We start from the raw sequence: 17,903 nt of genomic DNA on the forward strand, positions 1-17,903 counted from the left end.
AAAAACCTACCTAAGTTTTATAACTGAATATGTCTCTGTGTATAAATATTAGTTCCGAGGGCAGAGTAAAATAAAATTAAGGTAACATTGATCCCTGATGGGCTCTGTTACATTATGAATTGATGCTCTTTGCAGCCTCACAGATATTACTGTATGTATTGTTTTTGTTGTGGTGAGTATATTTTCAACTGTGATCAAACAATCACCTAACTGTCACAGATTTTTATTTTCTGCAATGGAAGCCAATCTAATGAACTGAAAGCTCTGCTAAATTCTTAAAATTTCCAAAAACTTGAATTGGAAGCAAGAGAAAATAAATTCACTGGATTTAATGTTAAATATGATTTTGTCAAATTTAAACTATATGGAGGGGAAAAAATGAGACTAAATTTTATTCATTTGATACCAAAATCAAAAGCAAGATGATTTATTTACTTGATGATGTATTTACTTAGTTATCAAAATTCTTTGTTATATCAAAGTTATTATAATTGAACAAATTATAATGAAGCCAACTTCCTAATGTATACAATAAGCTTATCATAAAATGGAAAATAAAAATATTCTGAATTAAACCTTGAGAATGAAAAGCCATAATACTATTTCAATAAAAATACTGTGGGATGTCAAAGTATTCAAAGTATATTTTCTATATAACTTCAATTAAGTAAAATAAATGACAGAAGTAATAAAAAACCAAGAAGTTTGTATGTGTGTGTGTGTGTGTGTGTGCGCGCGCACACATATGAGAGAGAGAAGTAAGGGTGATGATTTGGAACATTTTTTATTTTCTTTAAATTTAACTTTAATTTTTTATTAAATAATTTTGACTTTGATTTCTCTTAAAATAATTCTAAGGTAAAGTCCTAGAAGTTCTAGGGTAAACTCCTTATAAAACTACTTTGTAGTGTTATAGTAACATATATAAACAAATATAAGGAGGAACATATATAAATTCCTTATAACACTATTTTGTAATGTTATAAGGAGTTTATATATGTTTGTATATTGTGAAACAAATAGTGAATGAAACATATCATATACAGTAAATATCTTTTAATAAAAAGGAATTCTACTCTAAAAGTAACTTAAAAATTATAGTGGTTCTCTAATTTTTAGAGATGTTAAATTTAAATAATTTTTTGAGTGTTAAATATGTTAGATTGAGATTTGGCTTCAGTGAATGTAAAAGATTAAATAAAAATAGGTAAATCAGACCATTTAATACTTTTGCTTATAGTATTTAAAATCTTTGAAACTGTTATTCTTGGTTAAAAATTTATTTTTTGATTAGAATAATCAAAACTTTTGGATTTGGGAAAATGATTCACAAGATTCCAGTCTGGAAAATTCCAGTGAATTTGAAAAACGTATCAATCATGAATCGTGAAATATTTTTACTGAAAAACATATTTGCCAAAAATTTTTATTTTATTTTCTCACACTATTTGACTATTTATTTCACTATTTGACACTATTTTCTCATACTATTTGACTCTTAATTGTCCAATGTAAACTAAAAATAAAGGATAAAATATTAAAGCATGACTGATGCAGAGAGCAGCTGTGAAATGAAAAGAATGATGCAAAACATGAACATAAAAATTTTAATTAATTAATAATCCAATTGTCAGGGTGAAGTAAAAATAATAATAAAACAACATGAAAAAAATATTAGGTTAAAAAAAATATTTTTGTAAAAAAATCAAGTTATTGAATTTCATCACTAATAGAAGCAGGGAAACAAATTGGAGTATTTTTGTATCAGCAAGGAAATTAATTCAACTAATAAAAACCATAATATGTTATTAAGCTCTAACACGATTTTCCTGTTGAAAATAGATTTGATACCATTTATTCTGATCTTAGTTTAAATACTTTCATGCCTGTCTTTCATAATGAGACTTGTAAAATTATAAATGTGTTACAACCTAAACACTTGGTAGAGCTTGATGTTTTTGTAAGGTCACTTGCTGATTTCATTGATAATTCTTGACTGAAAAAGTCATGCCTAGCCATTAAAATTACCAAAATTACTTTTGTTTTAAGAAAAAGTATGATCAATAATGAAAATTGTTGATTCACTGCTGTATTATCAAGTATTTCAAAACTGTTTTAAGAAATTTGTCTGTAATAAGACTACTTAATTTTCTAGAAGTAAATAATAAAATTACTGACAACTAGCTCATCTTCAGATCTATGAATCCACAATTTGCCTTTGCTCAGTTCATATAAAAAATAAGATCACTGATTTTTGGATTTGGATGTTCATTTCACCTGTACTTGAATGGATCTCCATTTTTTCACCACCTCTTTCCTACTTTTGGTTGTTTACTTTTCTGTGGGAACACATTCACTTTTTTCTTGGTCCCTTCCATAATCCTTGTTCTTATTAAACTTCTTTTTCTTTCTCTCATTTTCAAACGTACTTTCTTCAATGACTTCTGACAACCAAGTTACAGTATTATGCTCACTATCAGCCTCCTCAATCCAACTTCTTTAGTCATATAACATAATTGTATTTACATATAGCAATATTTCTCCTTGTAAGTTTGTATTGAATAGCACTTTCATCAAGAGAGTTCCCTAGGTCAATATATGAGGTCTGATCAAAAAGTATACAGAATTTTAGTTTTTTCAAAAAATCTATTTATTCATCAATATTGATTTTGTTACTTTAAAAGTACTCCTTTTTAGATATAATACATTTGTGCCAGCACTTTTTCCAATCTTTGAAGCACCTCTAGAATGCAATTCCCGGTGTGGTATTACGCTTCCTCAGTGATTCTGTCTTTATCTCTTCAATGTTGGCAAAAATATCTTTTGTGGTTCTTTTCAGCTTTGGGAATAGGAAGAAGTCACAGGGGGCCATGTACAGCAAATATGGAGCCTGATGCATCATAACGGTGTTGTTTTTAGCCAAAAATTCATGAGCAAGCAGTGAAATACGAACAGGTGCATTATCGTGTTGCCATTGCCGGAATTGTTTTTCACATATCTGGTCATTTTCTTCAGATTGCTTCACGCAAATGGCGTAGAACAGTTCAGAAAAAGTAAAAAAATCTTTTCAGTTTTCTTCAGGAAAGCACCACCAGACTGGTGCACTTATTGGTCTTAACAGTTTATGGTTCTTCTCATACAAATTTCACCAAGCAGACCTAGCCCTGGAGCACCATAGCAATGTCCAGTTAACACATTACTAGCATTTAGTCAAAGACCACAACAGTCTTCATGGGCATACTAAATAATCAAACACAGTTTATCATCTGTAACCTAAATGAAATGAGTTTTTAAAACCTAGTATTCTTTAAATTTGTTTTGATTTTTATAAAGTTCACAGTTTTGAATAATTTTCATTACACTTAAATTATATTTAATCTTAATTAGTTCCAGCTGCCTATAATTTCTGGATGAAAAGAATCATAAAAGTGACAATTTTATTTTCTTCTATTAAAGATCATGTACTATTATTAAATAATTGCTTCCATTCTAGTTTATTACTTATCATTCTAGATTTATTATTTATTTACTGCTTTGTAATCATCGAGTTAACAAGAGACCTGCTGTTCATAATTAATATACTACAAAATAATTAAGGCGCCGTGCTTTTTTTAGAAATGATGAAAAATTTGAAAAATAATCAAAAGTTGGTAACAAAAAAAATAATTAAAAGTCAAAATTAGATACTCATTTCGATTATTACACCATCATTATCAATAAATATTGAAGAAACTAAACAACGATATTAGTTTAATTTTATTACAATCTACATATGTTAAATTATGCAGTTAGTCGTTTTACAAGGTTAACATTTTCTTGACAAATATTTAAGTCAATAACGATACAAAATAAGGCTTGCTGTCTGTACCAAAGACTATAATTGAGTAATCGACTGATTACGGATTGATTATTTAATTCTAACCAGAAGAAGCACAATCAATCCTTTGCCTAAAGAAACACTTGACTGTGTTCGTAAATTTGTAGAATAACAAATTAAAGATTTTTCTAACAGAATAGGAAAGTTATTTTGAGAATAAAATTTATCAATTTTGCTACTGCAACAGTTCTTTTCAGAGTATAAACACTTATTTAAGAATGTTCCTTGATTAATTTGATTACTGGTAAAATACTGAAATATTCTTTTAACCAATAAAAATTATTTTTAAAGAAGTCAGGTGTGAATCTGGAGAATGGAAATTTATATAAATAAAAATTGTTGAACCTGTGTTTCGCATTAGGTTGGTACTATTGTTCGATGTCAAAAGGTAAACAAAAAACGGTCTTTGAGAGGTTGATTTTCAAATATGATTAATTAGTAATTTTGTTTAATTCTGTATTTGTAATATAACTTTTACAGTAAAAATGAGGTTTAAAATATCATTTCCAAAGGAAGCGGAACATATGGACACTGTTTGTTGTGTGGGTTGGAACAATGCTGAAGAAATATTCTCTTTTGGGTAATAAACATTCCTTAGTTATATTTTACTATAATGTTTATCGATTATTTTATTTATTTTGGTTTGTATAATTTGATCTTTTCTGTATGATGAAATGGTTACATGTATAAATGTTACTGTAAACGTGCTCTCAAATTGCTTATATTCAGATATGGATTAAAAGAGAGAATTTTGGTATTTGTATGCTCAGGAAAACGTTGTTGTGTTTACTTTCGTATAAAGAGTTGAGTACGAGTTTGAATCTGACTCGCCTATCCCCATTTGTGTATAATCAATGCTTATAAAATATTATTTATGTCTGTTCAGTGTGAAGTCTGTTAATTCAATAAAACCCAAAATTTTCCCCTGATTTGACCATTTTGTTAAGTAAATAAATATTATTTTTTTTGCACCTACGCCGTGGGCTATAACAACTAGTATGATAAAATGTTGCCTGTTCCAAACTGAAAACATTTAGTTTAGTATTCACGCACAGAAGCAAATTCCTTTTATGTAAATACAACTTATTTTATGGTACTGGATGATATTATGGATTATTTTCAGATTTTTTTTATTCTGATGTTTATACTTTATAAATGATTAAGTATTTTGTTATAAAAAGAAATATTATTGTATATTTTTAAATGTTATAAAAATGTAGGCTTATTCTCAACAAGTATTATAATTATGTCAGTGAACAATTGCTAAATGATAAATTAATTAACAGTATAATTGTCTGACATATGTAAACATAATTTATAATCGATTGTAATTTTATTTATTGTAAAAATAAACATGGACAAGTCAAGTATTATAACTTAGTAAATGAGTCATCTTTCTTAGAATCATCAAGAAACAGTATTGCTATATTGTTCGCTAGTTGTCAGTAATTTTGAAATATAGCCAGGCCAACATAAAAATAAATAATTACCCATAAGCCTACAGTATTGAATGCTTGAGTAAAATCCAGTTAACTAGTGGTCCTGTATTTGTTGATCCTGTAAGAGCATTTGTGCAAATCCTGTTTCTTTTTGTTTGAGTTTTGGTTGAGAGAAGGTTAGTATAATTTTATAATTATACATTTTATAATCTGTTATGTATTTTTTATGTTTTGTAATTATGAGTCAACTTAAAAGTCTGTAGTGAACTACTAAACAAAAAACTAAAACGGCAGCCCTGGGAAATAATAAATAGTATGTATGAGTTTATGAAACAATAAGGTGCAATCAGAAAAGGGAGATAAATACCCAGTTCACATTAAAAATGTGAAGAGAGAACAGCAGTTGCACCTGGTGTGTCCCAAGTCTAAAGAGTGAGAAAAGAGAAAAAAAGCGGTTACTAGAAAAATTAGCCAAAAAATCTGGTGGAAATTTCTTTCTCTGCTCCAATAAAGTACAAACCCCGTGAAAAGCTTGCACCGGGACTAAATGACTTTGACAAGTGTGTGTTGAAATGGACTATAAATGAATTTCACAAAATTCATAAACAACTACCAACAGTGAAAATATAATTTTAGTGCTTAAAGATGCCATTGGTTGTTAAGGAAAAATGATGACTTAGAGAAATGTAATAAAAGAATTCTATTTATGGAAGTAATGATAATTAAAGAATTTGTGTTATACTAACACCCAATACGTCTTATGAAGGCCTATTTTTTGTTAGGTAATGAAGCACATGTTATGCTAAAAGGATAGTAAATTTGATTGATTGATTCAAAGTATGGCTATTGCTGCCATAGCATGAAGCATCAAGGTTGGTTGGGCCACCTGTTACTACTAGTACCTCAAGTACGTGACTTGAACTTTATTTTATCATTTGAATTATTTGATTCTCTTGCTTTCTTTTTATAATAATATTTTAACCTCAGTATATACTGTATTTACAACATACATTCTCAGATATCTGTTTACTTTCTTTGTATTTCTCTACTATTTTTACTTAAGTCATTTTTTTTGATTCCAAATTAACTAAACCTTGCATACATTAAGTAACACTCATCAAAAATTATTTTGTTAAAGATTTTATCATAAATTTTTGTTATCATTTTTCCATCTTTATATCTCTTCGTTGTGAATATACAAATATTTTTTTGATTCCAGTACTGGACAGCAAAATTAAAAAATATAAAACATAATTTTGAATAAAATGACAGAAAATTAAAAGACAGGTTTTAATGTAATAGATATAGAATTTAACACCAACTGAAGATGTGGGATATCATGAAAACTAGTTATTGCAAATTAATATGTTAAGTTTAACTTATCTCGCTCTTCTGTTTTGGTGGTTTATATTTCATGTAATATTAAATTTTATTAACACAGTAGTCAATATGTTATTCTTAACTGCAGTAATAAGCCCTCATTGAGAGATTTTCAGTGATATATCATAAGTGGTCTTATTTTCATTGGTTCCAGAGTTGTAGCCAAAAACAATTTTTAATTAATGAAATATTAAGATTTTACAAGGGGAAGACACATTGGTTCGAATCTGACTTCACATACATTTTTTCCTTTTTTAATTTAAATATATATATTTTTTAAGTGTTATTAATCTCAGATTGTACAAATTTTTTACAATAAATAATAATTAAATATTAAAAAAATCAGAAGTTATAGTAAAATAAAATTTTATGTGTTTTTCATTTCAATTCAAAAATGTTTTCAGAGGTTAATAATTAGTAATAAATCAATATATTTAAATTGAAAAAATAAAGTTAAAAAAAATATATGTATATGAAGTTGGATTCGAACTGATATGTGCATGGTTACGAATCCTACATGTTCTCACTTACATCACGTAACTACTTGAGCGATGTGAAACAAAATTAATATATAAACTAATATAAAATGCTGATACGCACACCATAAAAAAATGTGATGGAATGTGGAGTCCACCACAATGCAATTGTGTAACTGCCCATTTTATTGAAAAATTGGAGGATATCGTATCTCACTTTCAAATGAAATAATTTTAAATGAAGTGCAGCAAAAAATGTGTATATGTAATTTAATAGGCGTACAAGGAAGTCATGTCCACATCAGATTTTTTCTGTTAACACACCCCATTTTCTTCAATGTCTTCCTGTAATTGTACATATCATAGGCCTCTATTATTTTCCAGCCTGCCTGTCTCTTTTCCTGTTATTAGTATTTTGCTCCAATAAAGTGCTACATGCACACAAATATTTTGAAGGATTTTTTCTAATTTTTAGATCTACGTTTGATACTGGCAGACATCTGCACGAAAGCTTTCTTGTATGAATCTGCTTTTGATGTCTATTTTACTTTATGTATTTTTTGTAATTTTACCACCTAAATGATAAGATTTTGTAACTTCTGGAGTTTAAATTTATAAAAAGTGTGTGTTAAATATTTGTGAAAGACTGGGAACATTAAAAAAAAAAAAAAATGTTAGAACCTCTAAATTTAATTTTTTATGTACTGATGAAATGCTTTTAATGTTTCAGTGATGACCATGTTTTACTAAAATGGAATTTAGTGACCAACGAGGCATTTAAAGTGTGTGACTTACCATCTGATCTTTATCCTACAGATTTTCACTCATTCTTAAGACAATCTGGAAAGAAACAAGGGCAAGATCAGTTGTTGGTCACTTCAACTGATGGTATGCGTATTTCAATTTTTAGTATTTTTGCGAAAAATTGAAATCCAGAAACTTCTTTCATTTCTGTAGCAGAGGTTTATTAGATCGTTTTTCACTGTTGCTCTCAAATTTTAATATCAATTCATTCATTTTCTTACATAGATGGAAAACTACTTGAAATTTATAAAAAAGCAAAATATTCTTGATATTTTTTTTACAATCTGTTGTTTGCATTTCATTTATGTGACATCTACATGCTCAAATACATGTTTCGTTTAGTTAGTGTTGTAAAAAACTAGCTGGATGTTTGAATGTGAAAAAGTTGTTATTGAACAAGTTATAATTTAACTGCAATTTTTTGTTTCTTTAATCATTGAACAGCCCTTGTATTTAAAACTCCAAAGGCTAGAATGGATTTAAAAACATTTGGAGGAAAGAGATATTTTTGTAGAATTTTATAAAAGTTAGAAACTTACTGATTAATTTTTTTTTGTTTCTTTTTTTTTCAAGGAACTGTAATGTGAAAAGCAAGATGAAGGATTAGCATATGTGAAACAAATAATTGAGAATATATTATTTATTAAATATATTTTGATGAAACAATTATTTCATTACAGACAGGAATTGGATAGATTTCCTGCTCACAGAGTAGGAGTGGCTAATTGCAAAACCAATTGAAAATTAATTTTAAATTTGTTTCATCACATATTTTTTATTTACTATGACTTTAAATGATGCAATATTAGAAACTTGTTTCTGCATTAAATGTATTTTTCATTTGTGTTTTTTTTTATAATAATGAGAATATTTCTGTAATTAGATGGAAACTAATGTGGTCCTAGGAAATATAGTAAAAGGAAATAGCATTTCCTTATAACCTGATGATGCCATATCTTGTAAACTTTCTATGGGTAACTAAGTTAAATAACAGAGGTGAATTTGGTCTTAGTTTAGGTGACTATATGTTGTAGGTATTTAGTTGGCAATTATATTGAGACTTGACCAAGTTGCATCATGCATATTAACCTCTAGTCCAATTTTAAATTAAATCTTACTTGTGTAAATAAAAGTATAGTGGATATTTGATATTAAATATTTTATGTTATTCTACCATTTATTTGATAAGTCTGTGCAAAGTCAAGAGATGGCATTCATAGTAGGTTGTTGAGACCTTAGTTTCTCAGAGCTCCACTACGAGCATTCATTAAGTTTGTCAGATAACATAAGCAGCTGTGTAGTTGGCAGCAATTTGAATCGCTCATTGTGAATGGTGAAATATGTACAAAAGGGAGTTTGGTGTGGCGATCAAATCAAACACAAAACCACACAGGAAATTAAAGCTAAGGTGAATAAATATTATGGTGGGTCAGCTCCTTCAATTAGAACAGTTTGCAAGTAGTTAGGTTACTTTCGGAGCAGTCATGTAAGCACAAATGACTGTAAATGTTCTTGATACTTGCCTGTTGAGAATACAAGTGCAGAAAATATTGAAAAAATCCATTATATGGTTTTCGAGGATAGAAGATTGAAAGTGCATTAAGATTGCTAAAACAATAGGTAACTTAAATGAACCGATGTATTTATTTTGAATATTTATGACAGTTTTTGCAAATGCAAAGACTGTTGGCAAGATGACTTTCGTGTTTGTTCACAGTTGATCAAAACTGTGAACAAGTAAATTTCTAAGCACAGTTTGGGTTTGTTTCAGTCTGAGGAATTTTTGCACCATTTTATTACAGTTGATTAAACTTGGATACATCACTATCAAATTGTAACCATTTGGAATAGTCAAAACATTGGGTTGCAATTAGGAAATTTGTTTCAAAGATTGCGAAAATCATTCCATCAGTAGGAAAGGTGATGGCCAGTCTTTTGGAATGCTTATAGCATTATAATCTTCATTTATTTTATGCAGAGTAAAATGATAATTGGGCTGTGTGTGCATCTTTGCTGAATTGTCTAAAAAAAAAATTTCATGTAAAAACTGAAAAGACTTTCTTTTCACCAAGACAGTGCACTAGTTTACTTTTCTTTGATTACAACAAAAAAATTGCTTCAGTTGTGTTATAAAATTCTGTTTGCCCCTACTTAGTACCTTTAGACTATGGTTTGTTTCTAAATATAAAGAAGTGGTTTGCTAGAAAGAAATTTATGTTAAAAGATGAAGCTGTTACTGAAACATCTGCTTATTTTGAAGACTGAATAAATCATATTATGAACATGGGATCAAAAAACTTAAGCATCATTAGACCAAGTGTATAGATGTGAAAGGAGATTATGTTGAAAAATTAAGAAAGTTTTTGCTGAAAAAATTGTCTATTTTGATAACATTGTACATATTAATTGATAATCCAATTTTAAATATAAGTTCAGTCTGTGTAAATAAAAATTTAATGGGTATGATATTAAACATTATTTGAATTTTTGTTGTTTTATATTTGATGTATTGTAACATAAGTACAAGCATGATGTTAAATAAGATATGTTGCACGTCCAGAATCTATGCAGTAATGAGGAAAGCTAAATAATAATAACAGTATGTTAAATTATTTAGGAATTTTTAGTAGTGTTTTAATACTGTATTAAAATTATATTCTGTAATGAGTGTACATTGCTACTGTTACGGCAGATAAAAAAACAAGTAAGTCGTGGTATTTGTTAATAGGTCGATTTCATCTGATTGGTAGAAATGGTCGATTAGAAAAGAGTGTTGAAGCACATAAAGGAGCTGCTCTGGTTGGTAGATGGAGTCATGATGGTGCTAGTCTGTTGACTGGTATGTTTATTCTTAATAAAATTGTTATATTATTAGAAGATTAGTATTTTTATATTTCAGTTGAATAGTTATGCTGAAATCTGGAGGTAAAAGTAATAGTTTAATGTTTTTGCTTAAATTGTGAAAGTAAAACTGTAAAAAAATTAATATTTTTAAAACAAAGTATTTCCTTAACAAAAACATTAGTTCCTTTATGTTGTGTGTGTTATGTCTTATATTGTGTCTAGATAGGTGATCATTAATACTTTTGTTCTTCAACCGATATTTAGTAGTTTTTATGAATGATCTCGCCTGAAGACCATTAACACGTTGTGGTAGATTTGTTCATAGGTGATGAATGAAGACAATGCCTTGTTGCTTGTTAAATAATGGTTTAATGAATTGTCGTCTTGACAGTTAATGAAATGAATTGTAACATAATGTATAACTTTACATATAAAAATAAAAAATATAAAATTAAATACAACATTAAAGTTAACGTTCATCTGAACAAAGAGTGGAGTCCATCTGGACTAAGAGTGTGATGTGATGGCTTTGTATCAGATTTATGTTATTTTAGGTGCAGCGTGTTATTTGAGGTAGTTAATTTTGGAACTAGCAGTATTGGTTTTAAGAAAATCATACATTTCTTGAAGATAACGATCTGCACCACAGAAGTTTTTTCCATTATCTGAAAAAATATGAGAGGGCAATCCTTGGCATCCTACAAATCCTTGTAGGACATCTATAAAACTTTCTATAGATAAATCAGTTAAAAATTCAAGGTGTACTGCTTTTCTGCTGAGACATACAAACAATGTGATGTAAGCCTTAATAGTCAAAGGATTAGTAGATCGAGTATGCTGCCCACCATGACGGATAAGTATTGGGCCAGCATAATCAACACCAGTTGACTGGAATGGTCTGGAAATTGTAAGTGCTTCTTTTGGCAGTTGACCAAGTAACTAACTCTGAGGCCAAGCTCTAAAATGAAAACAAGTTAAACATTTATGTATGATGGAGTGAATTATAATTTTGGAATTAATGATCCAATAATTTTGTCTATGTGAGGCATCTATTAATTGTATAATTATCCATGGGATAATCTTAAATTCTCATGAGGAATAATCAGTCGAGTGAGATGACTATGAGAACTTAAAATCACAAGATGCTTAGCATTTAAAGACAAATTTGAAAAACTTAAACGACCTCCAATGCGAATAATACCATGGTTTAGAGAAACTAATTTACTTTTCTTTGATACACAGAATTTTTTCTTAAATTGCTTAATTCTGTTGCAGAATACAATTCTTGGGTTTGGTGAACAAGAATTTCTAAAGTGGAATGGATTTCTCATGGAGAAAGATCTGACAATATGCGATTATTTTTATTTTTCAAATTGTGGATGAGTCGACAACAATATGAAAATATGTTTAGTGTCCGTGTGAACGAAGAAAATGGCTTTTGAAGTCCTACAGCTTCTGTAGCTTGAAGAGCAGCTGAAAACACATTAATTTTGCTAGACTTTTCTTCCTTAAGGGAATCTGGCGGAATCATAGAAATAGCAGATTGATTGGATGGCCAGGCATTCTTCTCTTCCTTTAGAAAAGATGAACCATTCCACCAGAGTTGTGACGAGGTTAATGCATCCGGCATGCAACCACGGGACAGGATGTCTGCGGGGTTATCCCTTGAAGGAATGTGCTTCCATAAGCATTCCTTAGTTAACTCTTGAATTTCGCAAACTCTATTTGCGACGAATATCTTCCATCGATTAGGAAGCGATGACAACCAGTAAAGTACTGCTTGAGAATCCCACCAAAAGTGGATTGAGTAAAACCTTATATTAAAATACACTTAACCTTATTGAATAAACGAGATAATAGAAGAACCGCCAACCTTAGATAATTCAGCTCCAACCTTGAAATAGAGATTTGCTTGATTGGTGCAACTCTAGACTTTGAACACAATAAGTGGATTTCAACGTGTTCATTACTATCAACAGATCTGATGAAAAGACAAGCACCATATGGGCTGCTACTTGTATCACAGTAACCATGTAACTGATAACTTTTACTAAAACAAATAAAGCAAATAAGAGGTTTCAGATGGAACCTTAGACAGATGAATCTACAGGTTGCATGTGATCCAATTCTTGATATTCCTTCATGAAATGGAAGTAGCCTTCCTGAGTTTAGAAATTTTCTTAAATCTACATTATAGCAATTTTTAACTCTCTTAACAGTTTTTTAACCCTTTTTATATTATAAATTCAGTTGTAAATACCCAATGTATATTAAGCATTTTTAAACAAACTGTAAACAAACATGTAAAGAAGCAGGATAACCAAATTATTTTATGAAGTATATTAAAAATTTAAATCTATTAACTATCAAATAAAATCTGATATTTACGGGGAATAATAGTTTATGTTTCATAATGTCAAGTGGTTACAAAACTTGAGGAATTCTGATGTAGTATATTGTTTAAATTATTTAATTGTCATTAGCAGTAGTATCTAAAATCTAAAACTACATTAAATTGAAATAATCGATTAAAATTATAATGTGTGCATTATAACCCACCGGGTCGGTCTAGTGGTGAACGCGTCTTCCCAAATCAGCTGATTTGGTAGTCGAGAGTTCCAACGTTCAAGTCCTAGTAAAGCCAGCTATTTTTACACGGACTTGAATACTAGATCGTGGATACCGGTGTTCTTTGGTGGTTGGGTTTCAATTAACCACACATCTCAGGTATGGTCGAACTGAGAATGTACAAGACTACACTTCATTCACACTCATACATATCATCCTCATTCATCCTCTGAAGTATTATCTAAAACGGTAGTTACCGGAGGCTAAACAGGAAAAAGAAAGAAAGATGTGTGCATTATAGGAATGAGCAAGACATCAAAGAAGTGAAGGCAGCTTGAATTCACAGCAAGCCACACTCTTCAAAGTGAGTGAGTGGGTTAATGGATTGTATCAGTACATGAATTGTATTGGTAGATGAACATTTTAGGATTCAATCTTGTTCATAATCCTTATATATATATTTTTTGTATTGTGAGCTGTTTGATTATGACCTTTGAAAAGAATAGACTATTAGCTGTTAGTGATTGGTAGAATATCACATTTTATACAAACATTTTAGAAAGGATATTGCTTTTTAGTTGCCAAGTAATTCTGCCAAACTACAAGGGCAAATTAAATTTAAACAGTAATTTTGCTGTTCTATGCAGCAAATAGTTCCGAGCTGGATGGAGGAATGGGGGTGTGTTAATGTTCGGTGTGTTAGAGAGGGGGGAACCAGCTTTGTTAGCTCCTCCGCTCTGTTCTGTCATCAGTACAACCATGAGTGTGCAAGAAATTCTGTCTTCTGTTGCACAACGTATAATCATAAAGTGTTTAATTAATGAAGGCGTTAAACCCATGGAATTTTCATTTGTTTAAAGATACAGTTTACGGGTGCTACACTGTCCGAGAACTGAATGTGTACCTGGTCCAGACAATTTAAGGATGGGCAAGAAAGTGTAGTAAATAAGAGTCAATTATTGACGCCTAAGGTCAAGTCTCACAGCTGACAACATCTGTGCCATTCAAGAGCTTATTGAAGGTGATTGCTGGTTTGTTAAAGAAATAGCATCAGAAGTGGGTTCTTGCTATGGGAGTGCTCAATCCATTATCACTAATCGTCTTGGCTTTAGAAAAATTTGTGTTCAATGGTTCTGAGGTTGTTGACTGAAAATCAAAAACAGGTCAGGTTGCAGATCTGTGAGAGACTTTGGAATCAATTTTGGCAAGAAGGGGATAATTTTTTGAGATGCATCATCACATGTGATGAGACATGGGTCTATCATTGCACTCCAGAGTCAACAGTGGCAAGTAAGGAGTGGTGAAGGAAGATGAGGGCTGCCCAGTGAAGGCCAAAATCCATCTATCAGCTGGAAAAGTTCTTATGCTAATTCTATTTTGACTGAAGGGGAGTTTTGCTCATTGATTTTCTCCACAATCAACAAAAGGGTGAATTAGGTTTACTATTGCCAGCTGCTACTCTCAACAAAAGATGAACCTACCAAAATTCTACCTTGTTCTTCCTACCAAAACAAAAGATGGGGTATGGCCATCAGAAATGTAATCTTTCTCCATGATGCCAGGCTGCACACTAGGGTTTTAACAAGGGATAAATTGAAAAAAATGCATTTAGAAACTCTCTACCACCCTTCCTACAGTCCAGATTTGCCCCGTGACAATTTTTTGTTTGCACCCTTGAAAGAATCGCTTGGAAGGAAACGATTTGAAAACAATGAAGATGTCAAGGAGTGCATATGCAATTGGTTGACGATTTTCCCTCAAACTTTTTATGAACGAGGAATATTCAAGCTTCCTAATTGTAGGCAAAAGTGTGTAGATTGTGCAGGAGACTTTATAGAGAAATGATGAAGGTAAAAAAAAAATTACTGTTTGTATTTGATACATCAGAGGATGTATCAAAAAGATGTGAAATGAAGCATACGAGATGCTTCATTCACTGAAGTAAAAAGGTTTTTAGAAAGTATAATTATTCTTATCAGACTAACAAACTAGAGCTAGAAAAGTGACAAAATATGATATAATTAATCTGATTTTTGTTCTGATTTATTTGTTAATTTTAAGTTTTAATTATATTTTGCTTGATAACCATTAAAAATCTTTTTGTCAAGCTGGTGAAGATGGACTGGTAAAAATCTGGTCTCGCAATGGTATGTTAAGATCAACAGTCGTTCAAGGAAGTAGTCCTACATACAGTGCTTGTTGGGGTCCAGATTCATTGCATATATTACATACTTCTGGTAAAATGCTTGTTATTAAACCATTGGCACCCAATACAAAAGCAAACAGAGTAAGTAGAAAAATTATTTTTATGAGAAAACTTTCTGTAGTTATTTTATATAATGGCATCATTTCAACATTTTCTTCTGCCTGAATGCAATGTTATTGAAAAAAGAATGATTTATATATTTAACAATTTTGCATCTGTAATAATCAACATTTATTTATTTAAATTAATCTTTTATACAGTTATAACCTAACGTTGCTAATGAAAACATTGAACGTATTTCAAGTGTTTTAAATACAAGAATTTGTACTTGAATGAGGGTAATTTTGGTTAAATATACATGTTTAATGATATTTATACTCAGTAATATATTGATGATAACGACCAATCTTTTTTCGCCCTAAAAAAAAAAAAAAAAATATATATATATATTAATTGCTACTGATAACCTTTTAAACATTTCTCATAAGGAAAAAATCTGTATTAATGTATTCTTAAGGAAGAAGAAAGTATATTGGTGCTCATATTGAAATACAGATGCTAGTTCATTACAGGGTCAGTCCATTTGAAATATCCCAAATAAACATAAGCTGGTTGCTTGACCAATTAAAACAAAATTGAAACTGACCTACTTGTTTCCTACATGTCTCAGGACCTTAAAGCAATTGTTTTATTTAAGCAGTTTACCTGTGGTGGCCATCAAAGATCATGAAAAACCTGTTAAAATCGATACCATTTTGACTCACTAAATAAGTGCTCAAAGGGTGTTTGTTGTCTTCTTTGCACTTTAAATTTTTATATTTAGCCCCTATGTTGTAGTTGGTGTTTTCAATATTTTTAAAAGTTTTTTTTTTTTAATTATTATTGATGGGTCATAATTTAATGATAACTTATTCAATACTAGTAACCTAATACAATTTTGATTCAAAAATGCTTGTAAAACTTACCCAAATTGAGATTTCAATGAGTTGCTTACATTTTTTTTCAAGAATTCATTTTTATTATTACACTGGTTTATTTTTATAAACACTATTGAAGAAAAAATAAATTGTAGCAAAATTTAAATTATTCAGTGAAATAGCTTGTTTTTGTAGGAATGAAAGTTTATTATTTAGTGTGGTTAACCAACAGCAATGATATCTCTTCTGATAATTCTCTTGAAATTGTGTGAGAACATTGTATTCAAGGTACAATGTAAGCAGAATGTATGCATTCACATATATTCTGCTTCAAGGTCGAAGTTTTTTTTTGTAATTGCACAAATTAGCCAAATTCTTTTTACTTTTATACTGACTTGAAGCACCATCAGTAAAATCGAGGGTTTTTTTAATGTTCTGATGTACCTCCTTGATATGGTCTGTTAAAAGTTTTGGAAAGCAATAAAATGTTACTGTATCGTGCATCAAGTGATCACTTAAAATACTGACACTTTTGTGTTGTAATACATCATTTTCCTTGAAATAGAACACAGAAGGGTGAACTGTGGCTTGGCTGTTGACCCAATGGAAGCTTTGTATCTCATCTTGAACAAGAAATAAAACGTTTTCTGCAAAGTCTGCCAACACCAAACATTCTTCCTCACCTAATTCTTATTTTTTCTTCTTGAAAAACTGAGCTTGAGATTTTGACACGAAATGGTGAGTTTTCAGCTTTTCCAATTTTTCCACTAATGATGTGAAAAACTCATCTTTGGTCTGAAGAACAGTAATCATTTCTGCTGTATCAGCTGTTACCCACTGTTTGTACGTTATTGTATCTGGCAACACATCATATTCTTTGGAAAAGTTGAGTTGTAGTTATCCTTGTCACAAACAAAGATGTCTACTAAGTCCTTATAATCAACATTAAGTTTGGGACCATCAATCATGAGTTTGATGTTCTGGTGGCGAGGGCAGACACAAGCTGTGTGAGTACCAGATGCACCAGCCAAGATACACCATTTTGGACCGAGTTTGCAGAACTTTGATCTTCCAATTTTTTCCTCAGGGTTTTCGTTTTTAAAGGAGACATAAAATTCATTTAAGATTATCAGAACAAAGTGCTTTTGCTTATGCACTTTGACATCATCAACAAGCGTGCCAACATTATCCTTTTTACCAGGACACAGCCTGTTATTATTATCATATTCATAAGATAACACATCTTTTTAATTGTGTTATTACTAATTCTTGTTTTATGTCTTTTACCTAATTCCGGTAGAATGTGTTACTCATTAACTAATTCTCTAGTAAACCAAACGCTCAGACACATTGAACTTTGATATTATTTTAGATCTGGTCCAAGATTGGGGA

At 30.2% G+C, this 17,903-nt stretch overlaps 1 protein-coding gene across 1 annotated transcript in view; it reads left to right on the forward strand.

The window, feature by feature from the left end:
- The first annotated feature begins 4,270 nt into the window (after positions 1–4,270).
- Oseg5 (intraflagellar transport protein Oseg5) overlaps positions 4,271–17,903 on the forward strand; it is an 87,557-nt gene continuing 73,924 nt past the window's right edge. The window contains exons 1-4 of the mRNA XM_075357965.1: positions 4,271–4,457; positions 7,903–8,060; positions 10,705–10,815; positions 15,497–15,675. Coding sequence (XP_075214080.1) covers positions 4,363–4,457; positions 7,903–8,060; positions 10,705–10,815; positions 15,497–15,675 — 543 coding nt within the window. The 5' untranslated portion in view covers positions 4,271–4,362. The remainder of the gene's footprint in view (positions 4,458–7,902; positions 8,061–10,704; positions 10,816–15,496; positions 15,676–17,903) is intronic.

This window comes from Lycorma delicatula, chromosome 2 (assembly GCF_047948215.1).
Source record: "Lycorma delicatula isolate Av1 chromosome 2, ASM4794821v1, whole genome shotgun sequence".
NCBI classification, from domain to species: domain Eukaryota; kingdom Metazoa; phylum Arthropoda; class Insecta; order Hemiptera; family Fulgoridae; genus Lycorma; species Lycorma delicatula.